Below are 25,900 nucleotides of genomic sequence, written 5' to 3' on the forward strand. Positions count from 1 at the left end.
AAAAAAAAAAAAAAAAAAGTGCCCAGAGAAAGTTGGGTTGTCACCCCTCAGGGTGGGACTAGCTGGTGCGCGCACACACGCACACAGACCAGGTCTCCTGCTCTCCGAGAGGCAGACTGCGTGTGGGAGACCAAGTTTCCTCTGGCCCAGGACCTCATGCACCGTTCTAAAAGCTGGGCTCGTCCGGGATTTGAACCCGGGACCTCTCGCACCCAAAGCGAGAATCATACCCCTAGACCAACGAGCCACCCTCAGGCAAAGCTACTGACATTTGTCCTTGGAGGCTGTGCCCTTGGCTCGGCACTCCAGTCCCATGAGTCCCGGCTTCCTGATTCCTCAGGAAGGTGCACGGGGGAAGTTTCGGTTTCGATTCCAGAAGTGGAGGGGATGCAGTGCAGCCACGACCTGGCAGGAGGGAGAGTGGTGGCCCACCTGGCCCCAGACCCTCAGGGCCCCCCTCCGCACCCCACTCCTCCAGAGCACGATGGCCCCACCCCTGGCAAGGGCCACCCAGCTCCCAGCAACCAGAGGAGGCGGCAGGTGACCCCGCGGAGGGAGTCTGTGTGGCCCGGGTGAACAGGGAGGTCTCTCATGGGGGCCCCAGCCCAGAAATTTCACCCAGCGTAGGACACAAGTCCAGGTCCCTAAGAAGGAGGCTCTGCTGTCTCCCAACCAGCCAGCCTGGCCGAGGCTCCACTCGGGAAAGGACCCTGGGGGCTCCTGCCCTCAGTTGAGCCCCGCCGTGACCTGGGCTTGGCCCCAGAAGCCCCTCGCAACTGTGGAACCCCGAGGCAGGGGTCAGAACTGGGGTTCTTCTTCCCAAATGCGCAGCTGCACAAACTCTCCAAACTTTTACGCCCCCAACTTCTCCTTCCTCTTGCGCTAATAGGGGGTCCAGCTCCCACCTGGGGAGGAGGCTTTCCCGGCTAGTCCCCATGGCAAGGCCCTGGAGTCTTCCTGATTCGCTTCTTGCTGCTCACTAAAAAGGGGGGACAGCTTAAAAGTGAGTGATCTTCCCTGAATGGAACCTGACACCTCTCACACCCTAAGCAAGGATCACACCACATTTCTTACTGACCAGCTCCAGTGACGGCCCCATGCCCTCGTCCCAGACTTTCCGGCTCCCCTGAGCTGCTGGGCCACACAGACCCACGGACACAACAGGACAGCAGACAGTGACCTGGCCGCCCCCTTACTCCTTGAGGAAAGGACCGTGAATTCAGCGTCGCAGTGACCGGGAGGCATTGCGCACAGGACGCAGGACCTGTCCTTACCAGTCCCAGGACAGCAAAGTTTCTGAGTACCGTAGTCATCCTGTGCCATGGCAGCACCCCACACCTGCCCGGCTAGCTCAGTCGGTAGAGCATGAGACTCTTAATCTCAGGGTCGTGGGTTCGAGCCCCACGTTGGGCGTGGCTTTTGTCCAGACGAGCTTACAGCTAAACCGGCGACCGGGGCTGCATAAATTACAACTAACTCTGTTACTAAGGGGAAATCTGTACCCGGTCCAGGGTGGCCAGGACGCTGAGAGCCAATCTCAACCTCACCGAGGCAAATGCTTCCCTCTTTTATATTCTATTATATATACTTTGTAATTTTAAAAAGTTGGAATTTATGCAAAAGTTTCAGGTACAGTACACACAGAGGTGGGAAGCCTCTCTGAGGACTTCCCCTTCTAGGAACTTCCTTGAAGTTGGCAAGATCTGGGCAGGGGCTAACCAGGCCAATCCACGAATATCGCCCAACCGAGGACTCGAACCCACTCCTTATGCGGTTAAGTCTCCGCTCTAAGGGCTGGAGGAGAGCTCCAACAGAGGTGGAACCTCATTAACTCTGGCCCTGACTGGGGACCTACGTGGGGTCCCATCTGTATCAGGGGTACTCCCGCTCCCAGACCCTCGCCTTCTCCAATACTGTGCCCCCGCCCAGGCTTCCCTCCCTGGTGGGACAGAGAAGCAGTGGTGCAGCCCTGTCCCATCTCCTCTCCCCTTTCTAAAGTAGGAAGAAAATCAGAAATCGTGGGATGCCCTGAGGACAAGTTAGTGTGTCCACTTGTTGAGAAGCAAGCAGAGAGGGAACTGTGGGTTCCTTTTTGTGAAAGGGTAGGAGAGCCCGAATGTAGTGACCGGGATCCCGAGGCTCAGCATCCGTGAGTCAGGATGTCGGGTTGTCTGGGTAATTTGGGTTTCCAGGGGTCCATTCCCCCGGGGCCTCTGCTGGTTCAGCATGCAGCCTCTCTGTGTCCTGGCTCCGTGCCAGGAAACCCGCACTTCCATGGGGGCGGGGAGCGGGCTAGGGAGTGAGGAGGCACCTGCTGGGTACCTCTTGGTGGCTGAGCCAGGACACCCTACCCATCCAAAATAGACTGTATTTGGGGTGCCTAGGTGGCTCACTCAGTTAAGCGACTGACTCTTGGTTTCAGCTTAGGTCGTCATCTCAGGGTTCTGAGAGGGAAGCCCCGCGTCGGGCTCTGTGCTTAGTGTGGAATCCCCTTGAGAATCTCCCTCTCCTTTGGCCCCTCCCCACTGCTCACTCCGCTCTCTTTCTCTCGAATAAAAAAAAAAAAATCTTTAAAAAGAGAGAGAAAGAGAGACTGTATTTATCAGAGTTCTCTGGGAAAATAGAACATAGAAAGACAGAAGAGACAGACACTTGGATTGATTTTAAAGAACTGGCTCACAGGATGGCCCCTGGAAATTCCAGCAAAAGCAGATACTGCCGTCTGGAGTAGGAAGTTCCCTGGGGTAGCATTCCTTCCTCTTGGGGGAGCAGTCTTTACTCCTGAGACCTTCAAATGATTGGATGAGGCCCACCCACATTGTGGAAGGCAATCTGCTTCACTCAAGTCTACTGATTTAAATGTTAATTGCATCTAGAAAAAAATACTTTTACAGCGACTTCTAGACTCCTGTTGGACCAAACACCTAGGCCCCATAGCCTGGCCTAGTGGATACAAATTAACCATTATGGGGTCCTACCAAGTGCTAGGCTTCTTTCTTAATAATAGGGGATGCAAGGTACACAAGCTTATCTGCTACTTTGGACACGTCACAGTTCCCGCCGGATCAGAGAACAGTCACTCCCAAGCTTCTCAAAGATGCCGGCGCCTCCCCTCCAGTGCGCGTGCGTTATTTCCTCCAGGCGCTGCCCAGATACACAGTCAGTGGCGGGTCTTTGCCCTGACACAGGACCACTCTAGCATGCCTGTGTCTCCGTCCCTTCTGATTCCTTTCTCCACAGTTCGTGAAGAACTTCCTTTCATGAAGCCATGCCAGCTGTGTGTTTTCACCGGGTGGACAGACCCTTGCCAGGGTGTTAAGGCCTGTGTCAAGGAAGAGTCCCATACAGATGATCTTTCCCTTTCCAGCTCTTTATTCTCCCCACCCTGATCCAGCACACGTCACTGCTGACTCGTCACCCAGGTGCTACGGTGCTCAGAGTTCCCCTCCTTCAGAGCAGGGCCGCGCTTTCTCGGTTGAGATGGAACCCCGGTATTCAGCCAGTTGGCCTGGAGGAGGAGTAGAATCCTGAAGAGATGAAAATTGTCTCCTAAGTATCTGCCTCATCTGAGGGTCTTCCCAGCAAGCGAGGTGGAGCCCTGGGCCACATCTGCAGGCCCAGAGGGTTCCCGGGTCTCCATAGATCGCCCCAGCTCGCCCCATTCCAAGTCTCCGGGTCCCACTTCTTCCCTCTTGGCACCCTGACGTGGTCATAAGAGATCTGCCGAGGGTGAGAATTCAACTTTTTCTCAACATCTGCTATTTTTACTCTGAGGCCCCAAGCCCAGCCTTCAGCTTCACGGGCCCTTCAGCTGAAGGACGCGTGGGCTGCTTTCGGGGGCTGCCGGAGTGCTTTGAATTGGTGACTAGTTGGCACAAGCATGTTATTCTTGGGTCTCAGTGCGTTAAAGATGCTCGACAACAGCCTAACCAAGGAGGTGAAAGACCCTGCTCTGGAAACTAGAAAACACTGAAGAAAGAAACCGAAGACTACATAAAGAAATGGAAAGGCATTCCATGCTCATGGATTAGAAGAACGAATATTGTTAAAATGTCTGCACTGCCCAAAGCAATCTACACATTTAACGCAGCCCCTTATCAAAATACCAAAAGCATTTTCACAGAACTAGAACAAAGAATCCTAAAATTTGTATGGAATCATAAAAGACTCCGAATAACCAGAGCAACCTTTTTCTTTTTTTAAAGATTTTATTTATTCATTTAGAGAGAGTGCACAAGCAGGGAGGAGGGGCAGAAGGAGAGAGAGAATCTCAAGGAGACCCCACAATGAGCGAGCACGGAGCCCAACATGGAGCTTGACCTGAGCCAAAAATCAAGTCAAATGCTTAACCAGCTGAGCCACCCAGGCACCACCCCTCGCTGAAGCAATCTTGAAAAAGAAAAGCAAAGCTGGAGGCATCACAATTCCAGACTTCAATTATATTACAAAGTTGTAGTGATCAAAACAATATGGTACAGGGACAAAAAAAGACACATAGATCAGGGAACTGAATAGAAAACGCAGAAACAAATCCACAATTAAAACATTTATTTAAGCACTCTCTACCCCCAAGGCGGGGCTCAAACTCGTGATTCCAAGATCGAGAGTTGCATGCTCTGCTGACTGAGCCAGCCAGGTGCCCCAAATAAACCCACAATTATATGGTCAATTAATCTTTGACACAGCAGGAAAGAATATCCAATGGAAAAAAGACCATCTCTTCAACAAACTGCTGGGAAAACTGGACCACTTCCTTACACCATACACAAAAATAAATTTAAAATGGATTACAGACCTAAATGTGAGACCTGAAGCCATAAAAATCCTAGAGGAGAACACAGGAAGTAATTTCTTTGACATCACCCATAGCAACATCTTTCTAGTTATGTCTCCAGAGGCAAGGGAAACAAAAGCAAAAATGAACTATTGAGACTGCATCAAAGTAAAAACTTCTGCACAGTGAAGGAAACAAAACTAAAAGGCAACGTATGGAATGGGAGAAGATATTTGCAAATGACGTATTTGACAAAGGGTTAGCATCCAAAATATATGAAGAACTTATTAAACTCAACATCCCAAAAAAAAAAGCATAATCCAATTAAAAACTGATCACAGGGCCCCGACTGGCTCAGTCAGTGGAGCATGTGACTCTTGATCTCAGGGTTGTGAGTTCGAGCCCCACTTGGGTGTAGCTATTACTTAAGAAAATATTTTAAAAACTTAAAAAATAAAATAAAAAATAGGCACAAGCAGACATTTCTCCAAAGAAGACATCCAGATAGCCAACAGACATGAAAAGATACTCATCATCAGGGAAATGCAAATCAAAACTACAATGTGGTATCATCTCACACCTGTCAGAATGGCTAAAATCAACAATATGAGAAACAGCAGGTGTTGGCAAGGATGCAGACAAAAAGGAACCCTCGTGCGCTATTGGTGGGAATGCAGCCACTCTGGAAAACAGTATGGATGTTTCTCAAAAAGCTAAAAATAACCACCTTATGACCCCGCAATTGCACTACTGAGTATTTGCGACTACAAGAACACTAATTCAAAGGGATACATGCACCCAGTTGTTTATACCAGCATTATCTACAACAGCCCGATTATGGAAGCAGCCCAAGTGTCCGTGGACTGATGAAGATAAAGAAGATGTGGTGTATACGTATATATGGAATATTACTCAGCCATGAAAAAGAATGCAATCTTGCCGTTTGCAGCAACACAGATGGAGCTAGACAGTATAACACCAAGCACGATGAGCCAGTCAGAGAAAGACAAATACCACATGAGTTCCCTCACATGTGGAATTTAAGAAACAAAACAAACAAGCAAAAGGAAAGGATAGGAAAGAGACAGATCAGGAAGCAGCCTCTTGACTATAGAGAACAAACTGATGGTTACTGGAGAAGTGGGGGCGGGGGTGAAATAGGTGATGGGAATGCAGACGTGCACCTGGGATGAGACCCAGTGATGTATGCAAGTGTTGAATTACTATATTGTACACCTGAAACTAATATAACACTGTGTTAACTAAGTGGAATTAAAATAAAAACTTAAGGGGCGCCTGGGTGGCACAGCGGTTGAGCATCTGCCTTCAGCTCAGGGCGTGATCCCAGCGTTATGGGATCGAGCCCCACATCAGGCTCCTCTGCTATGAGCCTGCTTCTTCCCCTCCCACTCCCCCTGCTTGTGTTCCCTCTCTCGCTGGCTGTCTCTATCTGTCAAATAAATAAATAAAATCTTAAAAAAAAAATAAAAACTTAAAAAAAAAAGATACTCAACAGCAGCCACATCATCCCACAGTCCTTACCAGAACTTTCCCGCTGTGTCCCTGAGGTGCCCAGAGACACGGGACAAGGGCAGCTCATTTCCCAACTCCTCCGGTCTATCCCAGTTTAACGCGGGCAAAGGTCTGAATGTTTGCACCGCTCCGGCACACCAGCGTTTTTCAAAACTCCCCCCACCGCGGGGGGTGTGGCCCTCCCTGCCAGACGGCCGGCAGGTGATCCAACTTCAGAATCTCATTCTGAGAGTCTGGTTCCGGCTGTTGAAGGACAACATTCCCAGAAGCAACCCTGAGGCAAGGATTTCTGTGTAATGGATGCATGAAGGGACTCAGCAGGCACCTGTAAGGAAGCGGGGAGGGGGGGGATAGGACAGGGCAAGTGCACCACTTACGACACTCATCTCCTGGCTTCCAGCTCACCCTTCTAGACCCTACCGGGTGATCCTCTGCTTTGCCAGCTGGCCTGTGTTAGGTTTTGCTGCCAGGAGGCTCAGACTGAGCGGCTGGAGGAGGAGGAATGGACTCACTGCTTCCTGTTTTTTGTTCCCGCCACGCTGCCCGCCCCCCTTACCCATGCAGCAATAGTTCACTCCAGGAATAGCAACGGAATCCAGTTCGAAATTTCCCAACACTCACAGAACCCACTTCATCACGGCTCCTGAGAGGCTACGGTGCAAGCTGCCTGCGGTCCATGGGACCCACCTCGGAACTCGGAGCCACCCAGGCTAGCTGAGTGGCACTCTTCTTCCAAGATCTGCTCTCAAGCTCCTGGAGGCCCTCTCCGTGCTTCTGACTTTTAATAACCACAAGCTCTCCCCTTGGTCCCACAGCCCTGTACCTGGCAGCCGCTTTCCGCCGCCCCCACTGCCTCACTAGCCACCTTTCTACCTAGTTAATGCTTGTTCTTTCAGTAGTCTGTTAAAATAAGGGATGGGTTTTCTTTTCTGCCCCAGGTTTACTGAGATATCATTGACAAATAAAAACCATACATATTGACGGTGTTCGATGTGGTGATTTGATATCCATATACATTGTGAACTGATTCCCACAATCAAGCTGATTAACACATCCATTACCTCACATGGTTACTTAAGATCTACTCCCGTAGCGAATTTCAAGCACACGAGACAGTATTACCATCATCGCCTTACTGTAGGTTAGGTCCCTGCAACTCATTCATCTTAAAACTGAAAGTTTGTACCCTTTGACCAACCTTCCCCGCTTCCCCCAACACCCACGGATGGGTTTTCTGACTGCTGCCTGGACCTTGACTTGGTGGTGGGTTTGGGCTTGAACGCAGCCAAGGTCCTTGCCAATGGGAAACGGGACGCGGGTCATTGACAGCACACGGTGACATCATGATCAAGCCGCGCATCAACCTGGTTGATTATGACGAAGCAGTGCCCAGCAGGACCACGTGGCTGCTGCCGTTGACTGCCGTGGCAGTAAAGGTGATTATGAGGACTGTGGCCTGGAAGGGATTCTTCTGGGGGCACTGGTTTGCTCACCAAAAGGAAATGACAAGACTGGGCCTTTGAACTTTCAGCCCGAGTCATGTTCAGAGGCACAGGAACATTTCGTGGTCACCATAACATAACCTTAGAGCTGCAGGGCTGATATTGCTAAAGATCAAACCCATCACTGAGTGATGCATGTCGTGGAATGACATTGGAAGTTGAGTTCACAGCCTCAGAAAATCTGTCATGTGAAAGAAATGGCATTGATTATGAAGGAATGGGGCCAAAGACATAGAGACCTTTAGGTGGGCTCAGACAAAGTTGAGAATCTCGAATCCCTGCGTCACTCGGAGCTTCCTTGCCGGCAGAATCAGTCTGGTATCTGTGGAGAGGAGCCTTCCCATGTTTGAATGTCCTATACTAATCTCACCTGGAGCGCTTGTCTTCCAAGGGGATGCCAGTGCTCCACAAAGACCACACCACCTACCCTTGTTAGCACTGGCCCCATGACTACAGCCAGATCAGCATGCTGCGGGCAGTGAGTACAAAGGCTGACCTGGTAGGAAATAGCTTATTCACCTACAGAATTGCAAGTGGGGCTCATTTATGCCGGCAGAGACCCGGGAAACACATGTGGGAATGAACCTGAGGCTGTTGGAGTGAGGAGGCTGAGATATGATTTTGCATCTGGTGAATTTATCAACCCGGGAGCACTTCCTGGAAAGCCTGTATTTCAGATGTTATTTTGTGCTGCTGAATGTGGGTCTGCCAAGTGTCTTGGTTGGTTGGCTGAGCATTGAACTCAGTGGTAGCCTATGTTTAATGAGACGGAGATGTGAGAACGTCCCTGGCATCGAGTAGAGAAAGAAAGCCAAAGACTTAGATGGGGATGCTGGAGTGGATCTTTCACACATGATGTGGACACCCGCCATCCACTGACAGCGCCCAGAGGACTTCCCTTTCAATGAGGCATTGAGCAACATTGGCCAGGCAAGCACCAGCATCCCCGGATCGCTCTGTGGTCCCCGTTCCCTTCAGGTAGCCCACAATGGTGGGAAACACTGCACTGAGATGACGTTGTTGATTCCAGTGGGAATAATGGGGTTCTAGATATTTGGGAAACCGGGAGCAGTAAGGCCAGAGCTGGAGGAACAGAAAAGTCTCATTCATGGTTTTTAAAGGCAAAAGAGAACTGTATTTTTATATGTGTATATGACAAAGCTCCAGTGGTCTTCCCTGCTTTGGGCATTGTGGTATAGAAGGTTTCTGATTGTTCTCTACACCGTGCCCGGCAGTCTGGGAGATTTTTACCTGCAGGATGAAGACAGGGATTGCATGGATTAAAAAAAGAGAGAAAACTTTATTATGGACTATTTCAAACATGCACTAAAGCAGATGTGTCCTCATGTCCCCCAGCTTAAGCCATTATCAACTGAGAGATAACCTTGTTTTATCTACACCACCAACCAACCCATTATATTTTCCCTAGCTTTGTTGAGAGATAACTGACAAATAAAATGATATATATTGAAGGTGCACAATGTGTTGATTTGATACACATATACATTTGTGAAATATTTGCCACAGTCAGGTTAACACATCCAGCCTTCGCATAGTTACCTTTCCTGTGTGGTGAGAACATTTCAGTTCTCCTCTCAAAGCAACTTGCAAGTATACAATACCGTATTAATAACCATTGTCAGCACTCAGCCCGTTGTTTTAAAGCACGACAGTTGTCATATAATTTAATCTTTAAATAATTGGGTCTGTTTATAAAAGAACTTTTAAGAACTTTTAAAAATATATGGAACCACAATAAAATTAATATACTGGAAAAATGGAGAATTATTCCTTTATATCAAGTAGAATGGGTGGTTATCTTAAAAATGGGAATGAAGAAAGTATTCCTTTCTGAAAGCTGGAAACGTGCACCCCTTATTAGAAAAAAAAGGCACAACCAATTTAATAGCATAGGACGGCGTCTGGATAGCCTTCCAGAACCCTTAACTTGGCTTCCTCCACTGGGGAGGACGGATTGCACTTCTTCCTTAGAGGAAGTCTAAAACTTAACCCCACATACCCCGGGTGGGACTCGAACCCACAATCCCTGGCTTAGGAGGCCAATGCCTTATCCATTAGGCCACCGGGGCAGACAACAGATGTCTTGCAATGGTCCTAAACCAGTCTCTCCGTCACCTCCCCATCGTTCCCGCCGGTTACACACGGATTCCTGGCTCCATCCCAGACTCCCTCCGGTCCCTCAACACCCGCATTTGGCCTGCCCTCCGACCTGGCCGGCTCCTAGAGCATCCTCCGACCCCCGGAGAGACCGCGCATGCGCAGATGGAGCCCAAAGATCTGGGGCCACAGGTGTCGCTCAGCTCGTTTGACTCGGGTGTGATCCTCGCTTAGGGTGCGAGAAGCCTGGGGATCAAATCCTGGGCGAGCCCTTTCTTTCTCGTTGCAGGAGAATCAGGATCCGGTGATAACTACTAGCAAGAAGGAATTAGCTACGCAAAATGTGGGAGAGGAGAGAGGAGGGGTACCAACCCGGCGACTGGGAAAAGTGTCATCCCTGTCCTTGTCCTCCTCCCTACACTGCCCTGTAGACAGGAGGTGTTACCTGGGTTCAGGTCTCCGCGGCTTTCAATAGAGCCCAGGGGCCTGAGGTCTCTGTCCCAAGCGCCCTCCGCAATGGCTCTCCTCGGGCTAGCTGTGTCGGTGGAGTATGAGATTCTCACGGTCAGAGATCCCAGCGTTAGCTTTCCCACCAGCGGAGGGGTGTTCTTTCCCATCTGCGAAATGTTCAGCTTAATGAACTTCAAACAGCTGAAGCATCACAAAAACGATAAAGTAATACCCCGTAGGACCCCAGGTCACCTGCGCCCACCGTTCGGTATGAGGGCTCCGGCTACCACTGCCCCGGCGGTCACCGGGTGGGAGGAGGTTACATCACCTAGGTCATCACCTGGCTTAGCCGGAATCCCTTGGAGAGAACTTGGCTCCTCAGGTAAAGACATTTTCCCCCAGGTAAAATGAAGACCCAATCCTGGGCATAGTCTTTATATTTAAATTTCTAAATATATACTCACACAAGTCATTTAGGTACACTACCATTGCCAGAAATCGAAATAATCTATAAGATTTTTAAAACATTTTTTACTGTGACAAAATATATATATGACGTTAAACTGGGCAATTAAGCCATTTTAAAGTGTATGATTCGGTGGCATCACTTACATGCACAGCATCATCCAACCGTCATCACTATTTCCAAAACTTTTTTATCACAATAATCTATTATATTTTGAAACGCACCTGTCCTCTGACCTTGGGACAACTCCCCCCGTCCCCCTGCAACAATCCAGCTCCTCCCCTCGTCTGTCACAGCTCTGGTCGACTGAACTATACCCGCCTCGTCTGAGGTTGTCGGACTCGCTGCGATGGCTTCGGGTTCTGGCCTGCGTTGGGCCCCGCAGCGCCCTCGGGGTCGCCAGGGGCGCAGAGCAGGCCCTAGCTCCCGGGCTCCGCGCCTGGCAGGAGCTGAGCGGCTTCCCGGGCGCGGCAGGGCGGGCGGTGCGACGGGGACACCGCCCGAGCCTCCTAAGACTCCGCGGAGGGCGCGGTCCCGACAGAGGGAAAATTTAAAGGCGAGGGAGCAAAACGAACACTGCAGCGACCACGAAGGGACTCGAACCCTCAATCTTCTGATCCGGAATCAGACGCCTTATCCATTAGGCCACGCGGCCCCACCAATGACGCTTCCACAGCTTCTCTCATAAAGCTGTTCTAGGCGCCTGCGTGGTGTGCCGGAACACGCATGCTCCTACCAGCGAGGAGCTCCGCCCCTCGGGCCCTGTGGGGGCGGAGCTGTGAGCTGGAGCCCGGCGCCGAAAGCAGGCCCGCCCGTTCCGCGAGGACGGTCCAAAAGAACTGGACTCCGAGTTCGAGCCCCGATGAGGCCGCGCCGGCTCCTCCTGACCTAACCAGCGGGTTGGAAGCTCTTCCCGCACGTGGCCCCGAAGCGCGCTGGGTGAGAGGCTGCCCACTGCCCCCGCAGCCCCCGCGCCCCCGTGCTGTCCGCACCACAGCACCGATCAGCCTGCAGTGCTCTGTCCAGTCTTGGGGTCCCAGACTGGACTCTGACCTGCGTGAAGGCCGAGACCGCATCTCCTGCTTTCCCACCGCCCCAGCGCGGACGCCGGCGGGGTGCGCGAGCTGAGACAGCGGTGTGGGCACCGGCTGCCCCCTCTGGGAATATCCAGCCCAGCCTAGCCCGTGCAGGGTTCCTCGGTCCCTCCGCCCGCCGGAAGCCCCAGCCTCCGGCTCCTAGGAGCACAAATGCACCGTTACGGAGTGCCAGGCACTTTGCATGTGTTCTCCCACTGTCTCGCCTCCGAGGGCAGGCACTGTTCATGAGCACAGCGATCATCCACAGAAGTTTATTGCACACCCCCTCCCTTAGCCCCGCGCCCGCGCTTCTGCACCCATTTACAGAAGAGGAGCCCGTAGAGTGGATGGAGTCAGCAGCACCCACTGTTGGCACACACACACACACCCCCCCCCCCGGGGCGGCAGGGGCGCAGTCAGGCCTGCAGGCAGAGCCGGCGCCGAAGCGAGCTTCGGATCTCCAGGCAGGCCTTGCGGCGCTCCTGGCAGTCGGGACCCAGCACCTCCAGTTCACACACCCGTCGGTTGACCTGCGAGGACCACACTCAGCCTGCGCTCAGGACTCCCGGGTCCCTTGGCACCCAGCCTGGAGCCCCGTGGATGGTAAGGTCTAAAATTTCAAGTGCTGCCTTGCCATCGTTGGCCCTCACAGGACCTCCGAGGCCTAACCGTGAGCCCCCTGCTCCTGTCAGATGTGACCCCCACAACGCAGGAAAGGCTCCCCACCCAGCTGGTTCCCCCACACTCCACTTGTCCTCAGTCTGAGGGGCTTCAATTCCCTGGCAGCCTCTGAAATTATTTAAACAAGCCAATCACATCCTGCTGCAGGAACCAGGGGAAGCCCACCCACTCTTACTACAGAGCCTGTGGGTCACAGCCCCTGCTGGTCCACTCTGTTCCTGACTGCAACCCCCAGCGGCCCTGTGCGGTCGCAGTGTCCTCCTTCACCCCACCACCATCCCCCACCCGGCAGGGAGTATATGCGGCTAAGAACTGCTGAGGCTCTCACGGGTCAGCACCTGCCGCCCTGTCTGTGCTCACCCACAGGGTGAATGGGAGGTGATCAGAACGCCAGGGCTGGGGAGAAGGATGAATCCAGCCCCTCTCGCCAGGTCTCTGCCCCTAACCCCAACACACCTCAGTCAGCAGCTCCAGGAGCTCTGCCCCGGGGTCAGCTCTGAGGACCTCCACCAGAGTCTGGATAAAGTCTGAGCCCTTCTCATCATCCCGATAGGCTACACAGCCTAGGCCAGAGGACCAGGGTCAGAGTGTCAGACTTGGGCCCCTGCCTGCTGCCTTCCAATCCCCAGGGGCTCTTTGTTGGTAGAAATGGGTGGGCAAAGAGACAGGACTTCAGGGGTCAGGCAAGGGAATGGTACAAAGAGCAGGAACTTCTGGCTTCTGGAACAACTTGCTGCTTGGTATTTGTGGAGTGAATATACAATTCCGAAATATACAATTTCTACTAAACATGGAACACACATTCACTGTGAACCTACACTGTGCCGGGCACTGAGCAGGGGCCTGAGGCAGATCCCTCAAGGAATTTACAGCACTCGGCACAGTCGGCCCTCAACGTGAGCCCACCATCGTTACTATTTTTATAAATCGTAAATATGGAAGGAGGATGGATTAACTGTAACTGAGCTGGTGTCCCTTTGCCCCACCTGCCCAGCCCTGGCTCCCCTAAAGTCACTCCAGATATCCAGCCAGGATGCAGGGCCCTGTGTAGCAGGCTTTCCCGATGACCCGTCCCCTTACCCTCGGCAGCTGCATAGACCATCAGGACATCTGCTTGGTCAGGGCTCCCCGAAGCGGGGCCCGCTGAGGAGCTGCCTGCAAGAAGGATCAACTGCATTTACCCAGCATCCTGGGACCTCTGCCAGCCCCAGGCATCCCCCCAAGTCTGACTCAAGGGCACATAGGGCAGTCAGTGGAATGAGCTCAAGACAGAAAGGGCAAATCAGAACTCAAATCTCAACATCAACAACAATAACTCTGTTCTCAGCTGTGCCCTTAGGAAAGCTATCTCATCTTCCCGCCTCCAGGGCTGTTTTGAGGTTCAGGCAGGGGCAGAAGCCCTCGATTTTCAAAGGCCCTTGCAATTTAGGAAGTTTTCCTTCCCATCCTCTTGGTAAAGAGGATGCAGGTAGCAGCAGGACCCCAGGTCAGAGCCCTGGAAAGGCACACCGGACAGCCCTCCCACCAGTCCCGGCCAAGCCTAGGCTCCAGAAGGAAGGCACACCCACCTTGGGCATCAGCATAGATCTGGAGGACATCGGCATGCGAGGGGGTGGTTGGTGAGGCCTGCAGCCAGCGCCGGAACCAGGGGAGAGCTGTGGGCCCCACGCCGGCGTCCCTCTGCCCTGAAAGGGTTGGGGGGATACGCAGATCCTTTTGCTCAGCAGATACCTGGGGGTGCCCCCAAGGGTCAACAGCCCAGACCCCAGAAACCTAGGGCAGGCCTGCCACGCTGGAAGCACTCAGAGCACAGAACGGCATGTACCGAGGGTGAAGTGCTCAAGTGGGTGCAGTTGACTTCTAGGAGAGGCTAGGAGATGGGGCAGGTGTAGCACCAGCGCTGAGGCCTCCTGGAGAAGGTGGACAGCAAGTCTTGGGAGGCTGAGAGCTGCACGTGCAAAGCTACAGCTGGAGGAGGCAGGAGGGAGGCCGGGACCTGGCCTGGCCTTCAGCGCGGGGGGCCAGGGCCCCACTCACCCCCACGGCAGGCCTGGAGCAGGAAGATCTTGGGGCAGCCCCACAGGGCCCTGCAGTGGCTCAGCTCCTGCACCAGTGCCTCTGGCTGGACCTCTTGCCCGTCCGCCCCCAGCAGCTGGCCCTGTGGCCCCCCATGGGCCATGAGGGCCACAAGGGCACAGCTCACTGGGTCCCTGAGGGCATCTAGGCACTCTCGGAACTGGGCCATCTCCTCCTGGAAAGCCTGGGGTGGGGACTAGATTGAGGCCTGGGCCAGGGGCTTGGCCTCCCCAGTGCCTGGTGGTCCTCCAGGGAGGCTTCTCCAGCCCCTGCCCACCCTACTTCCCACGTCCTGCCAGCCTCAGGCCCACAGCGGAAGTCCTTTTTCTAACCCCCCCACTGCAAAGCTGGCATGGCCTAATTGGAGGAGACATGTAATCTAGCCTCTTGCAGGTGGGCCTTTGGGAAAATGCTCCAAAAAGTGAAGAGGTGTGAGGGGAGGACAATGAGCTGGCAGGTGTCTGAAAAGGAAGCCGAGACCCTCCCGGGAAAAGCTGGAGGGTCCTGCTGGAGCCTGGAGTTGGGGGAATGGAGAAACAGCAGGGTAGGCTGCAGGAGCCCAGGGGGTGAGCTCCGCGTGTATGCAGCAGGAAGGATAAGGATGGAAGCCGGACAGACAGCGGGGCGGGGCGGGGGGATGAGAGGCCCCAGAGAGAGTCCATTGGGTCCTGCGGTGGGGCGTGACCTTCCTTCAGAGCACCACCAGAGCTCTGGCCTTCACCTCACCTGGGCCGTAGGGTCTGTCCTTAGGGTGGTCTTGAAGCTCAGGGCCTGGCACAGGCCCCCCAGCGCCTCCACATCGTGCTGGGCCCCGGGCCGGTCGTGGACCACGGACAGGAGGAGCGCAGCCCTGGTCCCAGACAGGTCATACTGAGCGCTGGGGCTGGGTTCCAGCTGCAGACAAGTTAAGGAGTATTCAGAGTGGTCTGAGAACCTCCCAGCTCCTCAAGTCCCCCATCTCAGGTCTCCCTGAGCCTCTGTCCCACTTGAAACTGCTGTCACCCCACCCCGTTCCCCTCACCTGGGGCTCCCAGGGTTCCACGTCCCCCAGGCACAGTGCGCCCCGCAAGGAACTCCGGAGGACTGGACAGCAGGTGCCTTCTGACTCTTTGGCTGTCCTGTAGAAGACCTGGGGGGTACCAGAAACCCCTAGGGGGCTGTTGCACGGGGGTGCAGTTTGGAGAGGGAACAGGATACTGGCTTCAGGGTACAGCCTGACTAGATCATGGCTACTGCAGTGTCTTTGGGGTCCCCTGCCAGAATGTAGAGAGGAGAAGACAAAACGAGGGGAGGGCATGAAGGGGATGTCCTAGTTCAGGTTCAATGTCATGGGCTTCCCTGGACACGGACGTCCTTAAGTGGATAGCAGCCATGCCGTTAACCACACCACTCCCCACCCAGAGCTGGGGCGCTCCCTAGAGCAGGCTGGGGACTGTCTGCGAAGGCTCACACGGTAGGTACACCTGGGTCCTGACCCTGATCCTCCAGGGTCACCAGCAGCCACCCAACTGCCCAGTGAGACCTTTGGGCCTCCACCCCAGACCAGAACTGGATCATTCACAACTCTGGCTTCCAGGGACCTGCAATCTGATGGGACAGGCACTGTGGGAATGTGAACAGTGCTGGGCAGAAGTATAGGCGCTGACTCAGGGAGCTCAAGGAAGGGCATCACTGACAGCCTGGAAGGGAATGTGTGAGGCTGGCTGGGACAACAGGAAGGCAAGCCGGAGGGAGTGGTGTGGGCAAAGGCGTGGAGCTGAGAAGCAGTTGGGAGTGTCTGGGGGATCTTGAGTGGGGTGAGGAGGGGCACGGGTGGGGTGGGATACAAGGGCTCGAGGCTGATACCACATGCATAGACAATAAAGATTCATCTGTACAATGAATGGGGGGATGAATCGAACCATCAAACAGGTTCAGGAAAGCACAGCAGAGCCAGGGGAAGTGACTGGCACACAACCCTCCCAGAGAGTCCCCATCTAGAGCCCCCACCTCTGTCAGCAGCTGCAGCAGAGACCAGTGAGGAAATCGGCCACAGAGTTTGCTCAGGCCAGTGAGGAAGGCTCCAGGCTCAGGGGCAGCTGGGTGGAGAAACAGTATGTTGGCCTGGAGGGTAGGTCTTGGCCCTCCTGCCCACCCCCACCCCTGCTTGGCACCATCCCACAACCAGTGTCCCTGCCCAGCCCACTCACCCCCAGGAGCGCTTGAGAGCAGCAGGAAAACTTTGGGGCAGCCCCACAGGGCCCTACAGCGGCTTAGCTCCTGGACCAGCTGCTGGGGCTGCCTCAGATGCCCACGGGGAGCCACCAAGGCCACTAAGGCACAGCCCACAGGGCCCCCAAGGGCATCCAGCTGCTCCCGGAAGCCAGCCAGCTCCCCAAGGAAGCCCTAGGGCAAGAGCAAAGCTGGGCCTGAGTCCAGGGAGGCCCCAGGGTGGGGCTGGGGGTGGGTGCTGGGATGAGGGTGGAGGTGGGAGGCGGGTGGGGACTCACCTGGACAGAGGCCTCCCTCCTCTGGCAGCTCTCAAAGCCCAGGGTCCGGAACACACCCTCCAGGACAGCAACTGTAGACGCTGACACCTCAGAGCTGCGGAGTGTCAGAGCCACCCTTGGACCCTGCAAGCCGTACTTCCCCTGGGGAGGCAAGGCCAGAGTTGGGCTGGGGTGGGGCTCAGCTGAGAGCCAGGAATGGGCTGGGCCAGGCAGTGCCTCCCACTACCTTTCTTTCCAGACTCTGTCGAGCATCTGCCATCTTCGAGGCCACCTGCAGGGTCCCAGCCACCAGGAAGGCCATGGGGGCCGGGTGGGGGCTTCCTCTGAGCACCGAGCTAAACTCCTGACCCTGGTACCAATGCCCTGGGTGACAGTACTTGCCCTTGCCCTGAGCCCTGGCCTATCAGCTCTGTTTATGAGCTGAGCTGGACTCTGCTCCTTCCCTGGAACCCTGGGTCTTGGGCCCCACTGCCTCAGTCCCTGTCCTGTTCTCTGGCTCCAGCAGGCTACTTCCTGGCTGGCATTGGCACGCCCCCACCTGAGCCAGGAGCCTAGCCCAATCCTATTCTTAGCTCCTGGCCCACCTCCTATCTGATCTTGTTTCACAGGAGTATCTCCCTACCGAGCTGGCCACCAGCACCAAAAAAGTCCATGCAAGGCTCCCACCACCCCCTCCTCACTCCTGCACAGCACCCACACCACCACCCACACATATGCACACTGCGGCCTTGAGCACAAGGGTATGAGGAGCAGTGACAGGTGCTGTCTCACAGGTAGAAACCCCCAACTGGAGTCATCTGTCCACAATGGGGCCCCAGATGCTTCACCTGGAAAGTGGGGTCCATCATAATGAGCTCAGGATGAAGCAAGTGTTAAATGGGGGGCTGGCTGAGGAAGGGCCCTGGGGCCAGAGAGGCTGGCACACAGACTAAGGAACAGAACATTCTATTGCAGTCTGCTCCCACCACCCCTTAGGCGGCCCGGTGAGGCTACTACCAGGCAAACTGGGAAGGATTCTGTGGGGGTGGAAGGACCTCTGACCGTGCACCCACCAGTTCTGTGCAGGCTCCAGGCTGGGGCTTCGGCAGGGGAGGGGTCAGATGTCAAGGGGGGGGTGGGGAATGGGGCAGGGGCAATTCTGACCCAGCAGTCCTCTCCCGCTAAGGGATCTGAGGACAGGGACCAGCTTAGAGTTCTGGATCCCCTTGAGCAGCAAGAGCACACCACTCACCCCATACCCAAGCCTGCTTCTTCAGGTGGCCATTGAGGAGAAGGGGACTGGCCTGGCAAAGACCTGCTCAGCTCCCGCATTGTCCTGCCAAGGTGGTGAGGGGTGCCGCTAGCTGTCCCATCCTGAGCTGCCCCCAGGTCCAGGGCAGACACTGGCTGACACAGGCTGATTAAGAGTCTGAGACTCAAGGCTGTCCTTTGGGACGCAGACAACCTGGAAGCCAAGGATGTGGCTCCACCTGGTGACCACCCGGCACCAGTGCCACTGGCACCACCAAACCAGAGGGCGTAGAGACGGGAATCCCGACCCCGCCAGCAACCACACAAAGAACAGAACCACCTAGAGGAAGTTTCCGTTATTTATTCAACGTCCTCTGCTCCCCTTTTGAGACCAGCAGAGCCAAGCTCCTTTGGGGAGCCTGTGGTCTGTCCCTGTGAATGCCGGTCTGCGGACGATGCAGACAGCACGTGGAGCGCAGTGCTTAGGGAGTCAGCAACCAAGCGCTGACGGAGTGCTAGTGTTAAGTGTCACAAACCCCACACCTCTGGAGAGGGGAGGAGCGGGGAACAGCCAGCCTCCACCAGCCCAGTCCTTGGTCTTCAGTGTGGGCCTCCTGTCCCTTGAGCCCCCACCACCCTCACCAGATTGGCAGGGGGTCTCTCACAGGGACTCACTTGGGGGGGCAAGCCAGCTAAGAGAGGAGGCAGGCAGTTTCCACGTCTCCAGATGAGGCAAAGTGGTTATGGCCTGGAAATGGGAGGGGATGTGGCTGGAAAGCCCCTGTGGCCACACCCAGGACCCAGATCCTCACAGCGATCAATCAGCTGTCCCTCCCGGAGCCCAGCAGCAGCCTGCAGGTCAAGGCCTGTCCTCCACACCCACCGGAAGGCACAGCTTGGCAGGGCAGAAGGCCAGGCCCACGGACTCAGCCGGCAGGGCAGGGAAGAAAGAGCCACGGGGCAAGCAAGGCTGGGGAGGGGGGACCCCAGGCCCTGCCAGAGTCCTCACAGTCTCTGACGCCCAAGCCTTTCTCCCAGGCTGAGGCCACGGGCCAGCAATGTGCTGGGGCCCCAGGAAGCCAGAGGGCAAGAGAAACCCCGGAAGCAAGAAAGGGAATGGCCGCGAGGTGCTCGGGGCTTTACATTCCCTGGGAGTGTGGGCCAGGCCCGGGGAGGGGGCTGGGCAGCCGGGATAGAGGCGGCAGATGCGGAGAGAACCCCGGGGGCGGCTGCCTCGCCCTGGGGAGACCACACCCCGCCCCAGCCCCTGGTGGGCCGCAGGGCCCTCGCCAGCCCTCAACCCACGGGCTGGGCCATCTTGGCGTGCAGGCTCTGGTGGGCGATGAGGTGGGCGCGCTGCTTGAAGCTCTTGTCGCACTCGCCGCAGCCGAAGGGCCGCTCGCCCGTGTGCACGCGCCGGTGGTCCAGCAGGTAGGAGCGCAGCGAGAAGCTCTTGCCGCACTCGCTGCAGCCGAAGGGCTTCTCGCCCGTGTGGATGCGCTGGTGGTCGGCCAGGTAGGCGCTGCGGCTGAAGCTCTTGCCGCACTGGGAGCAGGAGAAGGGCTTCTGGCCCGTGTGCACGCCCTGGTGGCGCACCAGGTCCGACGAGCTGCGGAAGCTCTTCTCGCACTCCTGGCACTTGTGCGGCTTCTCGCCCGTGTGCGTGCGCTGGTGGCGCGCCAGGTCCGAGCCCCAGCGGAAGCGCTTGCCGCACTGGCCGCAGCTGTGCGGCTTCTCGGCCGCCAGGTCCCGCAGCTGCCGCCGGCGCGTGGGCGGCCGCCCCCTCCGCGCCCCCACCGCGCGGCCAAGGGGCGCCCCCGGCCGGACCACGCCCTCCCAGGCCTTGGCCTCCTCGGGGCGCCAGGACACAGTCACGTCGCCGCGCCCACCGCCGCCGCCGCCCTGGCCCGGCAGCGTCGCCGCCTCCTCCAGCCCTGATTGCTCGCTTTGGCTCTTGAGCCCCAAACCCGCAAGCCGAGAGGGGGCGGCCTCTTCAGTTCCACTGGGTTCTGGGACCAGAGCTGGGGCGAGGCAGAAACAGGACTCAGGTCCAGAAAGCCCTGGGCTGCACAGACCCCAGCCTCGGTTTCCTCCACCGTAAAACAGGGACAAGATAAAATGCCGGCGGAGAAACACTTCAGAGGTAGAGGCAAGGGGCCCAGCTGGGCTGATCCTGCCTGCATAGACGCTTACTAATTATAAGCCCAACCCTTCCACACCCATGTCCACACTGGCACCCTGTGTCCCACCTTCTGAACCTTGGCTATTCACACTCCAAAACTGAATAAATTCAGGTATTTGTAAATCATCCAAACCCTCAGTATTTCTTACCAGAAACTGAGAACCCACGTGGGTTCAGCCTACGTGGCTGCTCTAATTCCACAAGCTCTCGTCCCCTAAACTCAAGAACAGATTTGGACAGGAATGATCCTAGCCCGCCCACTGGGTCATGGGGATTAAATGAGAGGCTCCCCAAACAGTGCTCAGAAAGGCTCTAGCGTAGAGAGGAGCTCCAAGAGGGTGGCCTCCGAAGAGCAGGGCCCAAGCCTTGGTGCAGGGACAACAGGTGTTCTCACTGTCAGGCCCTCTTTTCGCAGGGCAGACGGAGGGGACCTCAAAACTACTGCAAGGACAGAGTCCCAGCTCAGTCCCATTGACTCTCTGACACTCAGGTCCCTCGTCTGTGAACCGGCACAACACCTACACAGCACGTGAGAATCACAAGAAATGCCCGTATGAGAGCTCAGCATAGTGCTGGCACGTTGCAAGCACCCATCATATGGTAACACACACTTATAGGCAAAGAAAAATGAACACTGACACAAAGGAAAAATCACCCAGGGCTCTTGAAAAGACCCAGCAAAAGCCCACTTTCCAGCCAGCTAAGGAGAAGATGGGAAGACTGAGGATTCCAGCAGGGACATACGGGGGGTGTATGGCCTGCCTGCGCCCACCCTCTGTCACTGGGACCCCCAAGAAGGCTGCTGCTTCCAGTCTGGAGAAGCCAAGGACCCCAAGGGTCCTGTCTACACCCACTGCTTACCCAGGGCAACATTCCGGGAGTTCTCTCGCTTTATGTCCCAGAAGAGCTCCCTCTGAGCAGGGTCCAGAGACCCCCATTCTTCCCGGGAGAAATAGAAGGGAATGTCTCCAAATGTCACAGGTCCCTAGAATGAGGTTAAAACAAAAACAAAAACAAACCACCTGGCTCAGGACTGCTACTGTGAACTCCCCCTTGGGATAGGGAACAGAATGGGTCAGGCAGGAGCAGGATGGATGGAAGAGGCCTTGATGAAAACACAAGGCCCATTTTAGGGACTCAAGACAGCACCAAGGGCCTTGGAGGGGACAAATGGACTGGTAACTCACGTGGCCCTCAGAGGCACAGCAGGGGTCGGTCGTCTCTCGGGTACTCCCTTCTTTAAGAGCAGGAAACCGGGCTGAAAGAAAAGAACAGAGCCTCACAGAGGCCAGCCCAGGCGAGGAATGAGATCTCACACACGCACAAGCACACACATTCCGAGTCTTCCTAGAACAGAAATACCCTTCCTGCTACCCTCCAGGCCGTGCCCGGGAGGGAGCCAGCCTCTGCCCAGCCCTCTGTGGCCTACAAGCTTACTCACCACCACGGCTGTGCTGCTCCCAAGGTGCGGGTGGCCAGCCTCGTGCCCCCACCTTCATGGGAAGCCCCTTGGCCTGGGGTCCCTGGACTGTAGCCTCGGGTTCCGCCTCCTCTGAGGGCACTTCCTGTGCAGGAACCACAACATGCTCATCAGCCCCGAGACCAGATGGGGGAGACAGAGCTTAATCCCTGGGAAGGAGACACAGGACAAGTCCCTCAGGATGCAAGGGGGTGGGGAAGGAGAACCACACGGGGTCCCAGAAAAATCCAGAGGAGGAAGGTGACACCAGGCAATGCTGTGTGCCCAAGGACACTCCCGGACCAAGCATGAGGCAAGAACAGCTCCCAAAGGCCAAATCACAGAGCCAATTAGTAAGGGGGTGTGGGGGCAGACCTCCATGCCAAGGGTGGGACTCCACACCCCAGCCACTCATTAGCACCTCCCCAAGGTCAAGAACCCAACACCCCACAACGAGCACGGTTCACGTGGACAGCTACCTTCTCATACCTACTCTGTTGCTCTCATTATACATATCAGTGTATCCCCAGGGCCTGGCCTACTGTAGAACATAAAAAAATATTTACAGAACCTGTGTGGAGCTAAAACTGCCTTCCTGGAACACGCCCACTTTGGTCCTGCTGCTGCCCTCCTAAGCCACCAAGAAGAAACCAGACTCATTTGGACAGTGTCTTTCAGAAAGGGAACCCGTTATGAGGCGCGCCTGCTGATGCTCCCTCTGGCTCTGCATCCCCACCACCCCTGGAGGACTTGTTTCCATGGAGATGGCCACCGCTCTTCAGCCAGGGGCCAGCCAGGTGCCCCTGGGTGTGGGAGGGGCCCCTCACCTGTGGCCATGCTTTCACTGGCTGCTTCTGCAGGACCTCCACCAAGGCAACGGCCTCCTCGCCACTGCCTGGACACCGCTCTCGAACCCAGTCCTGGACGCCTTCGGGCAGCACGCTCAGGAACTGCTCCAGCACCAGCAGCTCCAGGATCTGCTCCTTGGTGCGCAGCTCCGGCCGAAGCCAGCGGCAGCAGAGCTCCCACAGCTGGCTGAAGGCCTCGTGGGGCCCGCCCACATCCCTATAGCAGAAATGCCGAAAGCGCTGGCGACAGGCCTCAGAATCCCTGCTGTCTTCTTGCTGGGCAGAGTCCTGCTCCCAGGAGGAATCTTCCACCTTCACGATCAGCAGCCCTTCTCCCTCCCCAGAGGCCTCATCCTGAGGCTCTGGGGGTGCTGCCATTCCCCTGGCCTAAAGCTCAGGACTAGCTGGCCTCAACCTGGCCTGGGAGCCTGCCCTTCAGTCTCCCAGAGGGATCCCCTGTGGCAGCCGGGTGGGCATCTGGACACGCACTCCTGGGGAAAGAGCAAAAAGCAGGAGGGAGGGGCAGTATATGAGCAAACACCAGCCAGCTTGCTCCTGTCCTTTCCTGGCCCTGAAGTCTTTTCTAGGCTGTCCCGTAATGCCTTGCTCATGTGACTGTTCTACCAATACAGGTCTATAGCCCCTTATCCTCAGCTCTGAAATCCAAAACTCCCAGGTTTTTAAGACCTGGCCTGCTGATGTGGGCATATTCATCATCTCCACTTATCACACTAATGCAAATGCTTATATGTTTTACAGCAAAAAATATCCATGTGTTTCTTCAGCTTGTAAATATTCACCAAGCTGTACTTACCGTGTGTATTTCTGTGTGTGTATCACACTTGGGTAAAAAACGGAATTAGTACATTTGATTACTGAGTATTGCTGCAGATTCTGCTGGTGAGGTTACGTGATATACCATGTGTACTGTATTACCTTCCTCAAATCTGAAAACTTCTGAATTTCAAAACACATCTTAGCCTTGCAGTGTCAGCAAAGAGCTCACACACACCAGGCTAAGCCATTTATCCACAGGTACATATGAACGAATGACACGTATTTATACCTTACATTGCTACTCCTTACAATAGTCCTGAAAATTATATATTTTGAAATTTTCTTTAATTGCTCTTGTGTTTCAAAAACAAAACAAAAAAATGACACAGACCGTTATAATTAAAAGGGGGGGGTTAAACAATACAGAAACACATAAAATAGAAACTCCCTTCCAAATGCAGTTGCACCCGCCCCCCCATTAACAGTGTGACAAGTGACCTCCTGGACTTTTCCCTGTCCATTTACTGAAAATGTATCCACAGAAACGGGGAAAACCAGGTGTTTTTGTGTGTTTTACATAAATAAGGTCTTACTGCACATACTACTTTGTATCTTGCTTTTCCACCTAACAACGCTTCTTCATTAGCCGCTCTTGGAGATTCCACGGTGTGGATGCGCTCCAGTTTCTTAACAGGTACCCGAGTGAGGCATTCAGCTTGCTTCCAGTCCTTCTCTACTACACACTAAGCACTTTATTTACTTTATTCTTCCACTCCTCATAACACCCCTGAAAGGTACGCGCTCCATTCTCATCCTCCAGTGACCGAGGAGAAGGCTCCGCTCGCACAGGGCCAGGCACTCACCAGGGTCGCTCGGCAGGTCGCGGCGGGCGGAAACGCGGACCTGGCCGGAGCCCCGCGCTCCGACCCCAGCAGCCTCGCCTGCGCAAAGCTTAGAGGCGGCGGGCGGGCAACGCGGGCGCAGGCGACCCCACCCCCGGCACTTCCCAGCAGCGCGCACCCCCTCCGGCCTCTGTCTCGGGGCGGCGGCCACTGCCGCCCGCAGCCCCGCGCTCGATTTCGCAGCTCCGCACCCGCGTCGCCGGTCCCGCCCCCGGGCTACACACCGCCCACAACCGCCCAGGCGTTCCTAGTTCCGCCGCCAGGTCCCTGCGCCGGAAGTTCGCGCGGGGCTCGCCGGGAAACAACATGGCGCACGCGTCGCAGGAAGCACTCGAACTACACGCCCCAGAAAGCCTTTTGCCCATTGAGTCCGCCTCTTCCCTGACGGATAGCCAATGAACGGGGAGAATTCCGAGTTGGCCAATCAGGAGGCAGCGGCGCCCTGCGTGTCAACACCTATGCTCCGAGCTGAGGTCCGCTTCTACACTCGTTCTTTCAGATTTCTCTGCGGTCCTGGTCCGTTAAGGACGAAAAGGCAAAACCGCTAGCCACGAGTAGAGTGCCCTCTACGCCGGAAGGGATCCGCTGAGAACGGACTCTTCCTTCCGGCCCCGGTGCTTGCCTTGAGTGGGTGGAGGGCGGAGGGCCGAAGACCGGCGCGCCGCTCGGCCCCGGGATACTCATTTCCAGCCTTTTGGGACCCGCCCTAGCCAAAATCTTTAGCGGCTCCTAGCGGGGCGTGGCGCTTCCTGGGAAATGCAGTCCAGTGAGGGACACGGAGCCTCCCGCGGCGATTCTTCGCAACCGAGCCTTTGTCCGGGGTCTTGCGGGGACGCAGACCCCGGGGAGCCCCCAGCTCTCCCACCGTCAGCTTCGTCTGCGGGGCGGCGGGGCTCCTGGGGCCGGGGAGCTCTGGGTTCTCTACAGATGCATTTGTATCTGCTCCCCCACTCTGCTACTTTACCTGGAGATCTGAGGCTGCAGATCTTTTCTTGAAATATAAAGAGCTCTCTTTTGATTTGTTTTGATCATGCAAGTCTTGCTAGCCTAGTTTAGGAAAAAATTAAGAAAGTATGGATAATTATAAAGCTAGCTATATCCGCAAAGCTAGCACCTTCCATCTGCTCAAATGTCGCTCCCTCCAATTGGCTTTCCCTAACCCTATGTAAACAGCAACCCCGTGATGCTTCTGCCCTACTTTATTTTTCTTCCTTTTATCACTACCTGACATACTTGTGTAATATTTGTCCCCCACTACTGGACTAGAAGCTCCGTGAGGTCAGCATTTTCACTGCCCTACTCCTAGCATCTGGATTTGTGCCTGGCATGGTATTTGT

The 25,900-nt window shown here is 55.4% G+C and overlaps 2 protein-coding genes and 4 non-coding genes across 10 annotated transcripts; 1 reads left to right on the forward strand and 5 right to left on the reverse strand.

The window, feature by feature from the left end:
- Positions 1-175: 175 nt before the first annotated feature.
- TRNAP-UGG lies at positions 176-247 on the reverse strand. Its single transcript has one exon. It is a non-coding gene; the product is annotated as a tRNA-Pro (tRNA).
- A 1,093-nt stretch (positions 248-1,340) lies between these two features.
- Positions 1,341-1,413, forward strand: TRNAK-CUU. The gene has a single exon. It is a non-coding gene; the product is annotated as a tRNA-Lys (tRNA).
- Positions 1,414-8,953: 7,540 nt separating this feature from the next.
- On the reverse strand, positions 8,954-17,741 carry LOC100476990 (putative caspase-16). Of its 4 annotated transcripts, XM_034670513.1 has the most exons (10): positions 17,166-17,741; positions 15,698-16,754; positions 15,403-15,570; positions 14,638-14,860; positions 14,169-14,285; positions 13,681-13,755; positions 13,057-13,163; positions 11,068-12,449; positions 10,040-10,544; positions 8,954-9,060 (listed from the first exon to the last, which is right to left on the reverse strand). In XM_034670513.1, the coding sequence occupies exons 2-8, from the start codon at positions 15,971-15,973 to the stop codon at positions 12,336-12,338; spliced, it is 1,080 nt and encodes a 359-aa protein (XP_034526404.1). In that variant the 5' UTR covers positions 15,974-16,754; positions 17,166-17,741; the 3' UTR covers positions 8,954-9,060; positions 10,040-10,544; positions 11,068-12,335. The 4 variants fall into 4 exon arrangements, with proteins under 4 accessions (XP_034526404.1, XP_034526403.1, XP_034526401.1 ...); XM_034670512.1 differs by lacking the exon at positions 8,954-9,060 and having other exon boundaries at positions 10,038-10,544; positions 11,161-12,449; XM_034670510.1 differs by lacking the exons at positions 8,954-9,060; positions 10,040-10,544; positions 11,068-12,449 and having other exon boundaries at positions 13,042-13,755.
- On the reverse strand, positions 9,827-9,899 carry TRNAR-CCU. The gene has a single exon. It is a non-coding gene; the product is annotated as a tRNA-Arg (tRNA).
- On the reverse strand, positions 11,426-11,498 carry TRNAR-CCG. The gene has a single exon. It is a non-coding gene; the product is annotated as a tRNA-Arg (tRNA).
- Positions 17,742-18,736: 995 nt separating the features above from the next.
- On the reverse strand, positions 18,737-24,823 carry ZNF213 (zinc finger protein 213). Of its 2 annotated transcripts, none has more exons than XM_034670508.1 (6): positions 24,525-24,823; positions 22,864-23,375; positions 22,019-22,142; positions 21,765-21,835; positions 21,439-21,562; positions 18,737-20,416 (listed from the first exon to the last, which is right to left on the reverse strand). In XM_034670508.1, exons 2-6 carry the CDS (start codon positions 23,260-23,262, stop codon positions 19,692-19,694), a joined length of 1,443 nt encoding a protein of 480 aa, XP_034526399.1. In that variant the 5' UTR covers positions 23,263-23,375; positions 24,525-24,823; the 3' UTR covers positions 18,737-19,691. The 2 variants fall into 2 exon arrangements, with proteins under 2 accessions (XP_034526399.1, XP_034526400.1); XM_034670509.1 differs by having other exon boundaries at positions 24,264-24,823.
- Between the last annotated feature and the right edge of the window lie 1,077 nt (positions 24,824-25,900).

Source organism: Ailuropoda melanoleuca, chromosome 10, assembly GCF_002007445.2.
Source record: "Ailuropoda melanoleuca isolate Jingjing chromosome 10, ASM200744v2, whole genome shotgun sequence".
In the NCBI taxonomy this organism is placed as follows: Eukaryota; Metazoa; Chordata; class Mammalia; order Carnivora; family Ursidae; genus Ailuropoda; species Ailuropoda melanoleuca.